The sequence below is a fragment of the Magallana gigas genome, chromosome 10, assembly GCF_963853765.1.
Source record: "Magallana gigas chromosome 10, xbMagGiga1.1, whole genome shotgun sequence".
In the NCBI taxonomy this organism is placed as follows: domain Eukaryota; kingdom Metazoa; phylum Mollusca; class Bivalvia; order Ostreida; family Ostreidae; genus Magallana; species Magallana gigas.
The window spans coordinates 21,105,831-21,124,790 of record NC_088862.1 but is presented as its reverse complement, the minus strand read 5'-3'; the positions used below and the strand labels follow the sequence as shown (position 1 = coordinate 21,124,790).

General features: G+C 34.3%; 2 protein-coding genes across 3 annotated transcripts in view; one reads left to right on the top strand and one right to left on the bottom strand.

The window, feature by feature from the left end:
- Window positions 1-8,535, bottom strand: part of LOC105324376 (alpha-1,3-mannosyl-glycoprotein 4-beta-N-acetylglucosaminyltransferase C) — a 139,142-nt gene extending 130,607 nt beyond the window's left edge. Inside the window, exons 1-3 of one of the 2 annotated variants that reach the window (XM_066073539.1) lie at window positions 8,329-8,535; window positions 6,318-6,388; window positions 4,530-4,617 (exon numbers count right to left, since the gene is read on the bottom strand). In XM_066073539.1, the coding sequence (XP_065929611.1) occupies window positions 4,530-4,617; window positions 6,318-6,388; window positions 8,329-8,428 (259 nt within the window). In that variant the 5' untranslated portion in view covers window positions 8,429-8,535. The remainder of the gene's footprint in view (window positions 1-4,529; window positions 4,618-6,317; window positions 6,389-8,328) is intronic. The other variant, XM_066073538.1, reaches the window with a different exon arrangement.
- A 4,540-nt stretch (window positions 8,536-13,075) lies between these two features.
- LOC105337784 (uncharacterized) lies at window positions 13,076-18,770 on the top strand. Its single transcript, XM_034461660.2, has 9 exons — window positions 13,076-13,211; window positions 13,580-13,718; window positions 14,240-14,395; window positions 14,750-14,960; window positions 15,686-15,902; window positions 16,421-16,496; window positions 16,946-17,579; window positions 17,731-17,831; window positions 18,316-18,770. The coding sequence occupies exons 1-9, from the start codon at window positions 13,167-13,169 to the stop codon at window positions 18,447-18,449; spliced, it is 1,713 nt and encodes a 570-aa protein (XP_034317551.2). The 5' UTR covers window positions 13,076-13,166; the 3' UTR covers window positions 18,450-18,770.
- The last annotated feature ends 190 nt before the right edge of the window (window positions 18,771-18,960 follow it).

Here is an 18,960-nt window from a genome sequence, read left to right as displayed (position 1 = left end):
TGCAGAGGCAGGTGTTATCTATACTCCATGCTGATGTCAAATTAAATGAAAGTCACATCAAAAAAGAATTAACTAGAGGTACTGTGAGCAAGCTCACAATTGATACCCCCCGCTAAGAAAAAAATCATAACGCGTGTATTTTTGCTATTACAAAAAATATTGGATGAATCTATTTCACTGTCCATTTTCTATAAATACTGTAAATTCCTTATATTACGCGAGTACTTAATTCCGCGATCCCGCTGGTTTGTATCAAATCGCGGGAATATAAAATCGCGAACGTTGAATTTTTCTCCTTATTTCTTTTAGTTTTCAACTCTCAGAAAATAATGGCGAGATTTTAAAATCCGCGAAGGATGCGTCTCGCGATTTTACGCGGATATTAATTCCCCGCGTTTAATTAGGAATTTACAGTAACAACTGCTTTATTTTTGAAAACTGTTAATTTTTAGCTTCTAATATTTCCATTAATACAAGACATGACACAGACAGAATTTAGCTTTTTTGAAACAATGACCTTGAACTTTCTCAATTGACCTTGGGTCAAGGTCATGACACACCCTTAAATCATAAGCAATCTTTGTGTGAAGTAAGAACTTCTATGTTTCCCCATAAGAAAGATATGGACTGGACACGGATTTTGCATTTTTTTTGCCAGTGACCTTGACCTTGCCCAAATGACCTTGGGTCAAGGTCATGACACACCTTTAGATCATAAGCAATCTTTGTGTGAAGTAAGAACTTCCAATGTTTCCCCATAAGAAAGATATGGACCGGACAGGAATTTTGCATTTTTTCTGCCAGTGACCTTGACCTTGCCCAAATGACCTTGGGTCAAGGTCATGACACACCCTTAGGTCATAAGCAATCTTTGTGTGAAGTAAAAACTTCCAATGTTTCCCCATAAGAAAGATATGGACTGGACACATATTTTGCACTTTTTCTGCCAGTGACCTTGACCTTGCCCGAATGACCTTGGGTCAAGGTCATGACACACCCTTATGTCATAAGCAATCTTTGTGTGAAGTAAGAACTTTCAATGTTTCTCCATAAGAAAGATATGGACCGGACACAAATTTTGCACTTTTTCTGCCAGTGACCTTGACCTTGCCCGAATGACCTTGGGTCAAGGTCATGACACACCTTTAGGTCATAAGCAATCTTTGTGTGAAGTAAGAACTTCCAATGTTTCTCCATAAGAAAGATATGGACCGGACACGATTGCACAGACAGACGGACAGACAGACAGACAGACTGACAGACAGACAGACAGACAGACGGACGGACGGACAAGGTGATTCCTATATACCCCCCCCCAAACTTTGTTTGCAGGGGGTATAATAATATAAACTTTAAATGCTAGTTTTTCCAAAATTTTGATGAATTTTCAGAATTCAACTGCCAAAGGCCCGTTTTTAAAAACAGCGAAAAACCAAGTACAAGAATTTGCTGACAATATATAATTATAGATTACTGTAATATGAACACATGGATTTTTAGTAGTCTTTGTCAAAGTTTGCACAGGTGTTGAACTGTTGATTTCATTACCCCCTTAAGTCATTGCAGAAATTATTCCCTTTGTTATGACTAAATAATTATAACGAAGAACAGACTGCAGATGATTTCTCTCTGGTTTTAAAAAGGAGCCTGTGGCTTTAGAATTTGGATAAAATCATCAAATTGTTGTTGGGAAAATTCATCTGGGCCTATCGCGCGCTAATACAGTCCCTGAAAGGTTCTTATACTTTTCCACTTAAATGGTGAGTAAACGGTGAGCGCATGCTGAACAGAATTTGATTTGCTAATGAACAATGAACAATGAGGAAACGCACATACACAATTCTCTGGGTTGTTTCTTTTTAATGTAGCCAAATGCCTATACACTAGCTAAATTACTTCCATATCATATCCATATTTTAAGTGTCCTAATAATTCTTGATATGCAATTGCCGGTAAAGAACTTGTAAAGAGCCAACAGAAGAAGTGGAGGAAACTAAAAATATACATAAATCATGATAACATTTAACAGCTAGTTTCAAACTGGGGAAGTAATGGAGATATCGTAAATGATCGATTATCAAATTCAATTTTTCACAGGTGGTACGTTGAAACACTCTGGTCCGATCAATCATTCAAATTATTAAGCTTACCGGTATATATCTAAAATGTATAAAGGGGTGGGGGGGGTTGCACTTTTTGAATTAACCACAATCATTTCTTACACAGTTAGGGAATGGCAACATTAAATGAAAGTGAAAGCATTAAGTGTATTTTACACAAGGAAGTACATTAGAAGTTCTTAAAGACCCAATGTAAAATCTGATTGAAAAATGTTTTCTATTGTGTTAATCACTCATTTTAATGTTAATTTTACCGGATCCTATAAATTTCCCTCATGTGTGTGTGTGTGTGTGTGTGGGGGGGGGGGGCCTTTAATTGCTTCTGTACAGACTTGTTTCATCAATATGACATTGCCATCTCTCTTGTATCTCTTATCAAAAATCAACCATTGCTCCATCCCTATATTTCCAATAGAATAGACGTGTAAATAAAGCTTCAAAATGTCAGATTTTTAAAAAGTTTTTTTTTTTCCTAGAGTGAAATTTGAATTGCGTATCTCACTTTATGTGTAGATTAGATTAGAGGGGGGAAGTAGGTCATAGGGGAATGTCCTGCTTAGGGACATGTGATGGATACATGTAGATTTCAATGAGTGCTAGATTAATATCTAATAAAATTTACAAAGCACTACATGTATTGTTTCTCTTTAAAAAAAACTAGCAGATAAAGGTTATGTATGGTATAATAATTAGTAATGGCTGTACAGCATTTCAGTATAGTACACCATGTTTACCCAGTTGCTAGAGAGATTAAATCTTCAATATGGACTAGACTCTGAACCACTAGAAATCACACATGCATGCATTGTTTTTGAAGAACTCTATTTTCCAATTAAAAATGTTTTTCAAAATTTGCTGCAATTTGCTAATAGAATAATTTAACAATACACTAATTTCTTGCGAATAAAAGTATATCAACTAAAAAATATGTAGTTATAATTCTAATACAGAACATAAAAATTATTATTTGTGGTTTATTTGTAAAAATGATTACCAGGTATTATCTTCTACAAGTCATAGGCATTCTCTAAAACCCGACTTGGCCTGAACAATGGACTCACTAAGGCCTTATTTTTAACCTCAGGCTATGCCTCGATATAGCAAAAAAATACTCCTCAATTTTAATATCAGAAAAGATTCAGAGTGTCCTGTTGTAATGTTGATTTTTAGTTCAATCAAACTAATGAACTCTTCCTGTTTAATTTAATTACATGTAGTGTTATTAATAGGGTAAAAAAAAATTTTTGTTTAATTTGAAATTTTTTTAGAAACTAAAGTTCATCCTTTTACTGAAAGTGGCTCATTTGTGCCAATTTGTCATCACATAACAGACTGCCCACCTGTTGAATGGCAAAGTAAGGTCCTCACAAATTAAAGTTAACCTAAGATTTACAACTTTAGATCATAGCTATTTTTGAAGATGAAAAAAAATGAGGCTTGAAGTATTTTGTTGCTATTTCAGGTTTAAGAGCTTGCCATTAGAGAACATTATAATGATATGATCTATTTTTAAATACTTATCAGTATTTTTATCTATTACGTTATATGTGTGTGTGAGAGAGAGAAAGAGAGAGAGAAAGAGAAAGGGGGAGAATAGGGAGAATATGACAGTTAAACAGGGGGGAACAAGAAGGGGGCATTCAAAGCTTGTTCCCACAAAATAATTCAAAATTTCTCATATTCTGAAGAAAATACTTCAAAATTCCATGAATCTCTTAAATCTCTATTGCTGATTTTTATGCTCCATTTCCCAACCAAACTCAGATTAAAGGAAACTTTTTAACTGTAGGAAGATGAACTACATGTAAACTCGGCTTTTCATGGATTTTATATTCCATTACTTTTAATTTGCACTATAGCTGTGAGAGTTTGATTATCATAGCTGTTTCCTATAACGGCCGACAAACAGATTATGATATATATAGATTATTACATGGCAATTTTTATATGGCATCCCATGTTAGCCAGAGAGCCGGAAGGGTAGGCAAATTTTCTGTTTATATCGCACAGGGCAGAAATTAAGGGTATATTTTCTATAAGTAGACAATATAATTAACTTACATTCATTATTAATGACTTAAGACGCTGGATGGTTGTGGCCATTTTTAGACTGTATCAATCTTCTTTAAAAAGAGAGCTTTGTATAAGGAATTATTACAAATATTCAAATTCTAACACCCAATTTGTTTTTTTCTAAATTAGTAAATTAGTCCATGGCTAAATAGATCAAATGTTCACTGTTAAGGTAGATTTGAAGGTTAATTTGTTGACAACTCAGCCTCCTTAATGAGAATAAGATTGACTTACTTCCTGTTTAAAGGATTAAGGGATAACTTTGTGCCATACATATTAGCTCTAAACGGAAAAAAGAGGGGAGTAAGGGCTAAAACATTCTGTAGCAGGACTTACACAGTGTTTGATTGACTTTCTGTATGACAGCAGCATCTTCTGGCGGGATCCTCTGGCCTCTAGTCAAACTCCTGTTGTATCGATCCAGCTAAAAATGTGAATACCATACATCAATAAATTGTCAGAGATTGCCTTTCCATTACCCCCTTGTGTCTCCCTGTTAGACATTTTTGCCTCTTTTTTTTTAGAACATTGTATGGTGTGTAGAGAGGGAATGAAATAAGATTAGATATCTTTACAATACAGTCTTTTCTGTAACACAATCTGCTGAAAATATATATAGCTTCCTTTTGAAACACACTGACTGAAAGTGCATATGTTAAAAGGGGTCCCATTGGAAATTTGAGAAACTCAAGGCCTGTCTTACCATAAATTCACATGTGATGATCCCCCATCTGACTGTACAATGCAAGATTCCCATAATTATAATTATACATGAAATAATTAATGCACACTGTAGATTCCTTTTTTTATGCGAGTACATGTAATATTAATTCTGTAATTTTGCCAATTTTATCAAATCGTGAGAGTATAAAATCACAAGCACAAACTCTCTCTATAATATATCATTTAGTTCACAACAGTCTGAAAAATAAAAGCTCCAGGGATTTTGAAATCCTCGATGAAGGCACTGCTTCTCGTGCTTTTACCCTAGCAATAATCAAGAATCTGAAGTGTAAAATGTACTGCATGGGACTTTGCATTTGTTGGCAACTGAATTTCTTTATCTTGTAAATTAAAGAAGTTATAAAATTTTTGTATTTTTATCATAGTTTTGAAGGAGATAAAGGATCTAGATTAATAGATGAACAATGGATAGGAGGTTTTGATAAAAATATGTGAATTTAGGAGTTTTGTTTTGAAAAATTGAATTTTTTATCTCACTCATAAGGAAATGTTTTCATAGCATAAAAATAAATTTTGCTGTGGTAGAGTGGCCATGAATAAAACTATGTGAATTTACATTGTAATATCTTTCTTTTCCAGATACTGAACTTTTGATCTTGTCCCTAAGGAAATGGTTTTTTTAAGTAATTAGTACATGTATAAATAATCTAGCTTAAGGTCATGCTGACATGCTGTTTTATTTATTACGACTGTCACAGCGCTTCTACATGCAGCTTGTAGCATTTATTGACATGCATTCTTAATTGGTTCTAAGTCATTTATTTGTGTTCATTCCTTAGGGCTCTTAAACATGTTAAATGTTTACCTATCTTCAAAGTACCGGGTAGTCCTCTGTTTATGTTAATTATCTTAATCCACAGGCATAACACAAATTATTGAATTGTAGTTAAATTAAACATTTCACTGCCTCCTAAACTGGCATTAATGTCTATTACCTAACTGCCTCGACCATTTTTACAAATAATAGGAAAACTCAATATTGCTCTGCATTTTGTTTGAAAATTAAATATTGAACCTATAGCTAAGCTAATATTGAGAAAGATTATATCAAATATGGGGTAAGAAGACTCAGACTCTTTGTGAGTGTGTTTGAGAGAGAGAGAGAGAGAGAGAGAGAGAGAGAGAGAGAGAGAGAGAGAGAGAGAGAGAGAGAGAGAGCATACTTTTTGCTCATAATGATACCATTTTTACAAATAATAGGAAAACTCAATATTGCTCTGCATTTTGTTTGAAAATTAAATATTGAACCTATAGCTAAGCTGAGAAAGATGATATCAAATATGGGGTAAGAAGACTCAGACTCTTTGTGAGTGTGTATGAGAGAGAGAGAGAGAGAGAGAGAGAGAGAGAGAGAGAGAGAGAGAGAGAGAGAGAGCATACTTTTTGCTCATAATGATGCCATGTATTTTCTCTTTTGGAGATATCTTCAGCTTTAAAGGAAACCACATCACCTACAAATAGTACATAAAAAATTACAATAATATATATATCGACAATAAAAAAGTTATAGTAGCATCATCTAATGCAAGTAAATTATCTATAGAGCTCTCAAATTCATTCAAAACTCACTTGCCAAAAAATTATTTCTACGCAATGTTTTTTTCTTTTTTTATCATAGTTTCTTGTTATTTTTAAACCATTGAAATGAAACAAATTCATGAAAGTAGGTGGGCCAATACAACCATGCAGTGCAAAATTCCTTTGTTTATTTTTACATGTATTTAATTTCAAGAGGCACAAAACTCCCAAAACTGAAATCAAAATCTGTAAATACCAAAGGTTTTCAATAATTTACACTTATGTCTACACCACCAAGCCTGAAGCTGAGAAAAAATGGCATCACCCCCCCCCCCCCCCCACCCTTCCAAAAAAAGTTTATACAGGTAACTTTAAGTTGAGCTCCAATTTATTCGAGTAAGTTTGTTGTCTTCTCTAAAAAATAACTGTTGATTAAATTTTGTTTTAATTAAAGAAGGTTTAAATTTACATCAAAACTTGTGCAATTCAATTTTGTTAAAAATAGAAAGACAACAACAAAGATTATGACCTGACCATGATAAAGATGAATGATATAACTAGGATTATATTCGGCTGACTAGGAAGAGTGCAAAAAGAGCCCTGTTGAATACTGAAGGGTCTTTTTCCTGTCAGCTGAGCCTGTTTCAATGAAGTCTTGACAGAATCTATAAGAATTTTAGTTTGAAGAAGGGAAACTTTCTTGAGCCTCACATTGCTTTAACCCAAGCACAAACAAGTATGCAGACACATGTACATTAATGTACTTGATATTTTAGCATTGCAATAACTCAACCCTTACTTTTTGATGACTTTAATGCTCATGGGAATTTCTGATTTATCATTAATATATTTATAGATATTTTAAGATTACTGAACTTAAAGAAACACTATTGCAGGTTATTAAGTTCATTATTCATTAATGGCAATTTGCAACACTGTGATATTAAATTGGCATAGCAATTTTTTACATTAAGCCATATCAATTTGTTGAAATGATGAAACCTTTTGAAAAATATTGACTTTTTACAGCCAATATTTCAAAGTATGTTTATCAAAAGTGAAATGGTTGACACCTCAAACATAATTCTAAATACCCCCCCCTCTCTCTCTCTCTCTCTCTCTCTCTCTCTCTCTCTCTCTGCTATTTTTAACTCTAAAGTCTCAACATAAATGCATTATAAAAAGAAAAATGCCTATTGTGGTATGTTTTCTCTGGAACCAGACATATCCGCTTGCAACAAGGATATAGAATAGAAAACCCCGATCATGGCAATTGTACCGACACAGACTGACATTTGGCGGCCATATGTCTCAGTAATCAGTATGGGGGCATCATCACGTTATGCACGGTCAGGCTATATTGATCGTAACAGTCCAATGGAGTTGTTCAGCAACATCTTCGCACGATTTTCTCCATAGTATGATCAACAGAATTGATAGCGCGACGCATTATCAATGGAGTCTCAATGAGAGAGAGAGAGAGAGAGAGAGAGAGAGAGAGAGAGAGCATCAGCATCTACCGGCGTATCACCTGGTTTACGGACAACCTCACATCTGCTGTGTTTAATCATAGACCTATGACACAAGCTAGTGTTTTGAATGTTTTACACGTGCCTCAAGCATGTATGCTTTAGGTTATCTTTGTAAAAACAAATATACTGAAAATTTCAATTTGTGACCTTCTTCATGACAAAAAACTTCCGAAAACATTTAATTCAAGTTAGAGAATAAAAATATGAGGAACTAGTATTATTCTTTGTTAAAAAAAAAAAAGTATTTCCTCGACGAAAAAAAATAAAATGTTGATGCATTTTAGATGCGTCACAATGCGCACTGATAATTAAATACCATTCATGAAATCAAATGTACTTACGTGTTTTCCATCGCTTGTAAACAGTTACTTGAAAAATGACAGAGAGACTGGAAATAAACAATAATCCATAACCAACACCTCTGATAAACCCTATCCTCATCCTCTAGCTAGCGAAAACATTTCTGCCTACACATACACATGTGCGTTTAGAAACAAGGTGGGTTTACGTCACAATCAGTTCAGTAAATGCAGCGAGGGGCCCATAAGGGGGTAATGTCGATTGCGGAGGTAAAAAGATATTTAGAGTGTGCTTTAATAATCACCTCGATCCGTAAACCACGGACAATATAATTATACATTTATACGATCTTCTGCCGTTTGTCTGGGTAGGAATGAGCTGTGTGCTATAAATGCAGTCTCCTCAGCGCCTGGTCTTGGCAGGATGCATGATCTTCTGCAAGGGAATGGGATCTATATATAAATGGTTTTCTCAGTGAAGTGGACGCGCATGTAAATTAAGCTATGTCTGTCTAATGCTGTAAAGTACCTTGTACATGTACCTATCAGAGTTGAGCTTAATATTAATATTTTATTTTTAGAGGATATACTTTGCGGAAAATCGTGTAACAGGCACCAAAAATTTGAATTCGTAAACTTGTGATATTGGTTCATTTTATATAATGGAACATTTTCAAAAGATATCATTATATATATATATTGAAATAAAAAGAGAAAAAGTCCAGATGTGCGACATTATCTTGTATGCGATCGCGAAATACTAATAGAGCACATCAGGAGATCTCTGGAGAGTACTTATGTTGTAAATTTTTATTTACACCCATCCAGTAAAACGCGCGTATCAACGATTTTTCTCTCTCGCGTGAACCTTTTACTTTATTCAATACACAAGAGGGGTCCAGACTTGAAAACTAATGGTGCACATTGGCGTCGGAAGCAAACTGAAAGTTGGGGGTGGGGTGGGGGGCTAGACCTTATCAGAAATCTTGACAAGCCAAAAAAAGGGGGGGGGGGTTATGGGTATGGTTATGTCGCAAGAGTCCTCCTTCCGGTTCCAACGCCTATGGTACAAATATTTCAATATGACTTAGCCCCTAATTGTAATGTTGTAGTGGGTTTTTTTTTAAAGATTACTGCCAAATGTAGGATAAATTCTTATGCTACACAATATATGACATTATAAATTGTATTCGCTTAAATGTCCTATGCGTGCGACTAATGAAGGTTTTGTTTCATTGTCGTGCAAGAAACTGTATGAAATCGTGCAATTGAAAATGCCATTTTATTGTTTTCAATGTAGAAAAACTATATTTTGTCGCATCGACTTGGGTCATAAATTGTTATAGGGTGATCGATGTGGCCCATAGGCCTCTGGTCTGGAATAGTTACAATCTATATATATATATCCTCAAATTGTCAAAGGTTATATTTCTTTTTAAAAAGATTGTTGAATTTCACTGTTCAGTTCAAACTTAAAAACTACTAATTTAAAACTGTATTTTTCGATTTGAATATGGCAGAGGTAGCTTATGAGAATTTGATCACGCCAGATGACGTTCGGACCTGATAATGTATCTGTACATCTAATTATCTGATGAATGGTTGTCGATAATATAAATATTTAATCAACCGCTCCCTATTTAAAGAACTAGATATGTACTATTCGATCAAAACATGAGCAAATAGTGAGTTGATTACATTATAAATTAATACTATGTAGTGCTCTTAGTTTTCTAATCAAAATCAAACACGTTCAGTGTGCAGAAATTGAATGCTAAAGTAAACACAGGCATGTCACAACAGGAGGCCAAAAGGGGGTAAAGTTAATACCCTTCCCGAGCCATGATCAAACTTAAGACGCATATAGTGTATAGGGTCAGCTTATCCCGGATGTTTTAAATTAGCTTCCGGTCTGTAGCTTCCGGTCTGAAAAAGGATGGACGACGAGGTCGTCGATCCGAATTTGTTCAGTTTAAATTTAGTCTCAAAATACAATTTTGAAATTTTTGTTTCAATTGAATCTATTCAAATATCTTTTAATTCAAGTTTGAAAAAGCATAATTTATAACTATATTCAGTTTTTGATATATTTAACAAAAGAGAAGAAAAAAAATGTTGCCTTAAATTTCTGTGGTATCGAACCCATAACATAAAACCCCTAGATATATAAGGTTAGCTTAAGCCTATCTCGGGTGCGCTAGCCACTAAGCCATTTCAGACACGTACAACAAAGTCGGCTGTTTATATACTATGTGTCACTTTGGCCTCCAATTTACGGACTTGTATTATTTTTTTCAAAACTTTCAATTGTTGTGATACAAAATGATATTTTTAATGTATAGTGGATCACTTCTCCACGTTTTTGTTGATTGAAGTCGGTTTGTTTTCCATTAGACCTTATTTAGGTTATGAGAAAAATATGGAGCACAGACCCTCTTTATATATAGAAGAGAATGCCTTGAAGTTCTGAAAAATGACGCTATTTGCAGGTTTTGATACGTAAACGCCTGTTTGAGTCAACATATTCCCGGTATTGAACATATTTATAGGTTTAAAATCAATGATATGTTTAATATATATTGTTTGAAATGTTAATTTAAGAAATATCAGATTGATTTGATATTTCAATTTTTTAGTATCTTGTCCGACCGTGCATTGGTATTTTACACGCCTTATCCACCTATCTTCTTGCAAAATTTGAATAAAATGCATCGGAACTGACATTTTAAAATTGATATGAAATTGTTTTCAGTTGGTTTGTAATGTTTGGATCAAATTACATGTGTGTACTTTAGTTTCAAGTGGAAGAAGTTTTTCGGGACAAGAATTGTCAAAAACTATTTTCAGAAATGTACACACACAAGAGGGTGCTTTAGAAGACTAGGATCAACAAATTAGCCATTCAATAAATTAGCAGCCATGCAGTTAAGATAAATGATGATTTTTAAAGTTATAAACTATTTTTAGTACAGACACGTATACGTAGCATCGGAGGGAAGGGGAGGACCCTGCCGACCCACTCCAATTTTTCACAATTATCATTTTATTTTGAATTTACATAAAGAAAATTGTATTTCGAATGCCCCAATTGTAAAAAAAAAAAAATGTAGAAGATTTAGCAAAATTAACATTCATTAAAAATATAGAGTTTAAGGTACCCCCCAGGGGGATTAGATTTTGGAGACACTAGAGAATAAGTGTCAAGATTTCATATACTTAGTAAGTCTGCCGCCTCCCGTTTTTCCAAAACGATGCATCGTGCCTGTAGTAAAGAAAATTATCATATATTTTAGCTTTAAAGTTTGCATTGATAGATCAACGTAGTCTCAAAATGGCCCCAACCATCCTGCCCTCTTATTATCAAAGATTCATGAACTATCAGATAGAGAAAAGAGTCACGTGCATTGTATTATCAGGTCCAGTCTAGATTATAGATTCATGTGGATGATTGTGATGTCATCTTGTTTTACAACCCCTTTATGTACAGTATGGCTATGACAAGGCCTTTTTTATTTTATTTTTTTACATGTACTGTGTATTATCTCGGGGGTCTTGACTCAGCCCACTCGTGGCCATGGGTCTCAGCTGAACCCCTAACGTCGTGAGAATATGAGAATGTTATGTAATTAGGAGTTAATTCTATGTAGTAAATCGAGGCAAACTGTGAGTGGACTTACAATTATGTATATGTACATATGTAAAAACCGCTTGTACCGAAAATCGATATCGACGATCCATTATTTTAAAATATTTTTCAGTGCATGTTTATTAAAATATGAACTTTCACCGATATGATTTTTCCTTTATCAAATGTATTTCCAGAGGTTGTCCAAAAAATGTTTCAACGAGTCTGCCTAATAATATTAAAATGTCCAAGGTTCTCTTGCTTTATCATTTCTTATTTAATATTTCGATTTCATGAATAGTCTGCGTTTTATAAACGGCTATGTTAAATGAGTTCATTGAATTCACTATTAATAATGAATTTAAGTCCTGGAAGTCTGTTTTAAACGCCCTATCTACATTGTACCCTATATTTGGTTTTGTAGATAGTTTATCGTATTTATAAGAGAATGGAACTGTAAACACCTTTCCTATGCTTTTTCACGGAAGGGGTGTATACATGTATATACGTCATTTGGAGTTGGATGCCCTATGTCATGTTAATACGTATACTTATATGACGTAAATTTCAATGCAAAATCAGGTGTATAGTAAGTAAATTATTTATTATAGTGACATGTGCATATTATGTACAATTGTACCGTACAAATTTTATAACAACTACTTGTACATGAATATTGGGCACCCGGCCCATTGGGCCTATAAGTCACCTTGGTAATATATGTACATGTATATGTGAAGGTTGGCGGACACAATCTAATTATATAGGGATCAAATGATAAATTGCTGGAGTAATAATGATGAAGAATTACCCAAAGTGTTCAGGAAAGTTTGGAATAAATCACAATTTAATTTTCAAGTATTGCCACAATGCCGACGGTAGCTCTGCCTATAAATTTCACGTATACAATTATTCACATTTTAACAGTGAATTTTTATTACCAATAATTCTGAAAATAACATTGAATTGGCAATACAAATATTATGTTGATAAATCATATGCTGGGGTATCATAATATCATATTATAAAGAAGAGAGGGCCAATAGCCAACATTAGATGGATTTGTAATTATCTTATCTTGTTAAAAATCAGATGCATTGACACTTGCCTACCACGTAAAACTTGGTCCATTTATCAACTAGCATCAGTATTTTCAGTACATTGATTGTCCTTTCTTAATAGAATGATTCCAAGTACGCTTGATCTATAAAAGTACCACCGGAAGTAAAGATGATTTAGCGCGCTCTTTCAAAACATGGGACTAATATCTGTAGAATATATCGTATCTTTCAGTTCACAGGTAAGCGTATTGTTTGCAATATATGTATTATTTTTCTATACACAATGGTAATTGCTTGAGGTATATTTTTCCGAGAATATCATGTTATTTATGTATTTGGAGGGATCAATGGAGTATGGAGTCTTAAATTGGCTCCTAATTTAAGGAGCCAGCCCCTTTTTCTTGAATTCATTCGATAGGTCTCACGAATACTAACATTTTTTGTTCTTACACATATCTTAAATTGTTGTTCATTTTTTAGATACAAATGATTGAGTATCTAATGGGCATATTTAATGAGATTAGTCTCCAATATCATCACCGAACATGAATGTATCAAACAACAGGTGAAGTTATGTTGACCGATATGTTTTTACGCCTTTTTTCAGGATGACAAATTCAAAGTTAATAATCTAATAAGCAATGAGGGCTTTAAGAAATGGCTCACTTCAGCTGCGGATAAATCGGGACAAGCAGAAGTTACACTCCAACTGAAAAAGGCTGTCTACCTTTCGTACATAGATCTAGGTAAGTTTATACCAGCTGTCTCAGACTTCATTTCAGGGTTTGACACCAACTTTTTTATGCATAAGTCCGTCCCTAGTGTCTTTATAATTTAAGTCAAAAATAAATTAAAATGCATTACCGTAATATTTGCCTAATATAATAGGTACACACTTTTAAAATAGAATTTGTAAAAAAGGGGTGCATAATATACACCATTATGTTTTTCTTACAGGCGTAGCACTGGCTTAGTTGTATTGTTCTATTCAGCACATAGCAATCAGCTGCGTATTCATGTTCTCCATGTACTGGATGTATGCCGCCATTACAGATGTTATAAAATAGATCAGTGCAATAGATCCGGTCCATGAGCTTTCTTTAATTTCATTATCTAGGTTCTTTAAAAATTTGTTAAAAATAATTAGCAATAAAATCATTAACAAATCAACTTTTTCATGAAAGTGGAAAATTTTGGAAAGATTTTGAGGTTAAGATTCTTTTTATGCTTATATTTTGCTATCATTGTCTGATTTTTTCTGACACAGGCACAATATGGTGTGCTACAGTGGAGATCAAGGTCGGGCGCTCAGAGTGGCCGCTGAATCAGGAATTTGTTACCTTGGCCCCCACCTCTAGTGTGATGACCCCCCAGGATTGTAGGCTGGAGTCCAGCTTTAACAAAACACGCATGTTTGGACCAAGTAAAAATATTAAATTCTGTCGAAACTATGCTTTTAGTTAAAAATATGTGACGATAAAACTTATAAGATATAGTTTTTAAAATGTTACATAATGTATTTATACATGTACATATAGGTATCTGTAAATAAATGAAAGTAGTTACTAAATTGGCAATAGCTTTATTGCTTTATAATGCAGTTTGTGTTAGATTGAATGATTGAGAGAGAGAGAGACAGACAGACAGAATATCAAAAATATATCCAACTGGTATATTTCGTTTATGGTACATTTTCTTTGAGAAATTACTATTGATGTGCTGTCAGAGAAAATATATATAAAATCACAGTACAGTGTATCAATTCTTTTTATTTCAGCTGACTTTGCCACGGATGTTTTGAAACAGAAATGGGACAGGGTGAAAATCATCTGTCGCCAACCGTTCCGAAGAAATGTACAGATGGGGTTATCATTTGTCTGCTTTAAGACAACAGAAGCTGATGCAATTTCTTCTCCAGAAAATAAATTAAACACACCAAAGTCTGTCAAGTCCATCCAGAAACATTTCTTTGGGAAGTTATCCTCCAGGTAAACAGTTCTGTCAGAGGGCAATTGAAGTCTTTGTAAATGTCTTTTTCATCCTGATGGGAGCAAAATCTGGAGTTGAATATCAAAAGTTCTTCAGTTTTCTTTAAAAAATTCTTGACAGAAATTATAAACTTATGGAATATCTAAATTACATGTTAGTGCTGTGTGCATACTCTGAAGATTTAAAACAGTATTTGGCATTGTTGGTGATTACATTATCTAATTTTCTTTGGATTTTATTGTTGAGTTTTTAATATTGATGCATCAAAAACTGTATTTCTGTTAAGGAGAGCTACAGTAACAGGTAGAGGAGATAATTGCTTGTACATGGATGCACAAGGATCCTTATAAAAACTATCAATATTTCTTTATTATAATTTAAAGTTATTTATTACTTAAACAAATATTGTAGATTCCTAATTAAACGCAAGGAAATAATATCTGTGTAAAATTGCGAGAAGCACATCATGCGATTTTAAAAATCTCGCTTTTTCCGGATGAAAGTAAACTACATGAAACAATGATTGAAATTCGGCATTCACGTTTTTAATTCTCGCATTTTGATAAAGATCCGTTGAATCGCTAAATTAAGTACCCACGCAAAATAAGGAGTCTACAGTACATGTACTAATAGTGAATTTTGCAATGACTCATTAATGTTTATCATAACGAATGAACTACATGTACATATATGTCTAGTTTTCTCTATCTTTTTTTTCTTCCAGTGATGGCAAAACCAAAGAACTGAAATCTAGATTAATGAAGATAGCAGGGTCGGGTGAAGATGGAGTAGGACAGGAGCACTGTCTGAACAGGACAGCTAAACTGGTTCTTGCTGCATCAGGAAGTGTGAACAAGCTCTCAGTCCCTCCTAAACTCGAGTCCCCTGAAGGAAAATCAAAACTGTACTCGATGCATACAGCTCAGCAGGCATCGCCACAGGTTTGTGTTTTACAAAGAAATCCACAAACTGCCCTTGTTTTAAATATGACACCATTTCGTTTCGTTTCTTGATTCGAGTAGATTATTTTTAAATTTTTACTTTTCTTTAAATCCTTCAATTTTTTTTTGTCACTCATCTTGCTTTATTTTCCTCCCAGTTCAACAGTTTGTGTACATTTAAGAACCATTTTAACAAAAGCTTGGACTTTGGGTAGTTGTATCAAACAGCAATGTGACGTAGGCCTGTCTATTTCTTTGCTGGCCACTCAGCCATGACTCTTTGAAATCAACAAGATTTGTCAGGCTTTTGAGCTAAGACTACGCAATCGGTGTGTATTTTGCTTGAAATTGCATCATTGTTAACTTGTTTTGACGCAAGAAACAGATAGCTACGTTCAACTGAAAGTCCAAGGTCATGTTAAAATGGTTCTACTTGTGCATGCTCCTCTTGGTCTACTTTCTTACCAATTTAAGTATGCAGCAAAACCATAATTATCCTGCAATTTTTTTTCTTCTAGTTTGAGGAACAAGCCCTCACATTTCTAGATGACCATGAGTTTAAGAGGGAAGAACTGGACAAAATCACAATAGCAGGTAAAAGTATTTCATTGTTCTTTGGTCTGCAATTGTTTAAAAGCAAAATGACATCTTAAACATGTAGAGTACTTTGACAGAAACATAGTGAATTGTAGCAAAATTACTCAGAAAAAACATGCGTATCATTTACGGAATCATTTACCAATCCCTCGGTATTTTGTATTGTAGAATATTTTACAATATGTTTTGCTGACATTTATACATATACGAATATACTTTCTTGCAACTTGTGGTGTAAAAGCTGCAATATAACCTGGTTTTTGGATTTTTTAATTGATAAATGATTCTCAGGGGCTCAGCAAGTTTGACCCTCAAGCTATTTGTACCCATTGAAAGTGTCAAACCCAGAGACAGATCAGACACCAAAATTGATAAGTTTTAGTCCAATTTACTTGTAATTTGCAATTATGCAGCAGTGTTTCTTGCTACAAGACTTCTTTTTTCAGATATAAGGCACAAGTTTGAGAAGAAACTAAAAAGAAAGCTAACAGTAGAAGAAAAGAAGGTGTTCATTAGACTGAGTCAAGAATATATATGTGAGATATTCATGAACAATAAGAATGAAAATGATGAAAATGACAGTGCAGGGACAGGACATTCTAGAATTAAGTGCAAACAGACTGAATCCATGTCTAATGAATCTTCTGTGCAAAAAGACAAGAGTAAAATTGTAGATAAAGTTAGTGAAAATCCATCATCAAGTTTACATATGAAAAAAGCAGGACCATCTCATAAACATGGCAGACATGTTGATTCATTGACAAGTCCCAATAGAGTAAAATCGAGCTCCTTTGTGGGTAAGGCAGTCTGTAGCCGACCCGTGAACCCTAATCCACCTTCATCCACCGATGATCAGTGGCTGAATTGTTCCACTCCACCTAGCAGCGGAAAACGGAAAAGGGACATCAGTGGGTCAGATAGCAAGTTGAACAGGGGAGCCAAGCGACAGCAGCTGGAGGATGAGGAGAGGAGTTGGCTAGGGATGGAGGGGGTGGGGAGGTCGGGGTGGGTGTCTACAGCAGCAGGGTCAGCCACAGGGTCATCTGGGGGAAAGGTCAAAGGGAACATGGCCAAACCAAGGTGAGATACGTGTAGGTCTGTAGGAGTTGTTGCTATTTATAGATAACATGGGTAGTCTAAAAATGAAAATGTAAGGGGATTCAAAAGTTTTTGGAGATTAATCATAACAATACACTACAAGTCTTGATTTGCCTTTGTGATTTATATTTAGGAAAAACAATAAAATCAACAAAGGAGAAAGAAAAAATACTGAGCACACTTCTGCTGATGCCTTCGGAGACAAACAGCCTGACATCTGCCTTGTTGAAACAGGTACATGTACAGTGGTGGAGATTTCTGTTCAGATCCTCTCAGTTAACTTCATATACTACAAGGATGATTCTTTTTATGATTTATAGGGGCTGGATGGATATTCTTTGTCCTGAAAAAAGAGCTGTGTAACTTTATATGAAATATTAAATTATTTAAAGAATTGCAGTTCAAAAAAAGTTTGGGTTTCTCCTGTCTAAAAAATGGTGAATGTATATGACTGGAGGAGATATCATATTTAGAAAAATAAGTGAATTTAAATGGAAATTTGGTTGACTAACCAAACTTCTTAAAGTAATTTATTAAATGGGTTGGTTACAGTATTCAATCCTTGCCTTTTGGATCCTTTTTATACAAACAAAGAATATTTGACCAATTTCAATAAAATTTAGCATTTAAGTCAATAACGCTTAGGTAGCAGGGGAAAAAAATCTGAATCTATTTTTTTTTTTAATTTCAATATGATATTTTTCTATATTTTTTTTAGTCTTACCAGAGGTGGCACCAGTATTTGAGGAGTATACGCTGGACTCTCCGTCAGCCTTTGTAGAATGTCCACTCTGCTCTGAATTGTTCTCCAAGGAAACAATAGAAGTGCATGCTGCTGTTTGCATGGTGTGATTTTTTGCTAAGGTTTCTTAGGACATGGTCAGCTCAGATTCATGTGTTTGGGTATTATTTCCTACAGAGTTTAGATGTCATTTTTTACCGTTCAGATCATACATTAATGTGCATTGAATATATTTCTTGCTGCTAAGACCTTTCTTTGTTAGATGATTTGTTTAGATACGTGTACATTCAAAATCTCAGGGGTATAGAACATTTTCTGCTTAGGTTCGGAGGTCAGAGAACATGATCTGATGATCATAGATAGTTCTCAGCATAAGTACAAACAGGAAAATGAACGTGTTCATTCTGATGCCAAGATTAGTTCACAAACTACTTGGGTTAATTTTTTGGGGGGGGGGGATGGGGTGGGATTAACATTGATTTTTTTTCACTGTTAATGAATACAGTTTAAAATTTTTATTCTTGCAAAAAACTAGTACCTACTTTTTTGAACAAAACAGAAAACCATTAAATAACAAAATTTAGTTAAATTTAATTACCGGTAATACTTTCTTCTATTTGA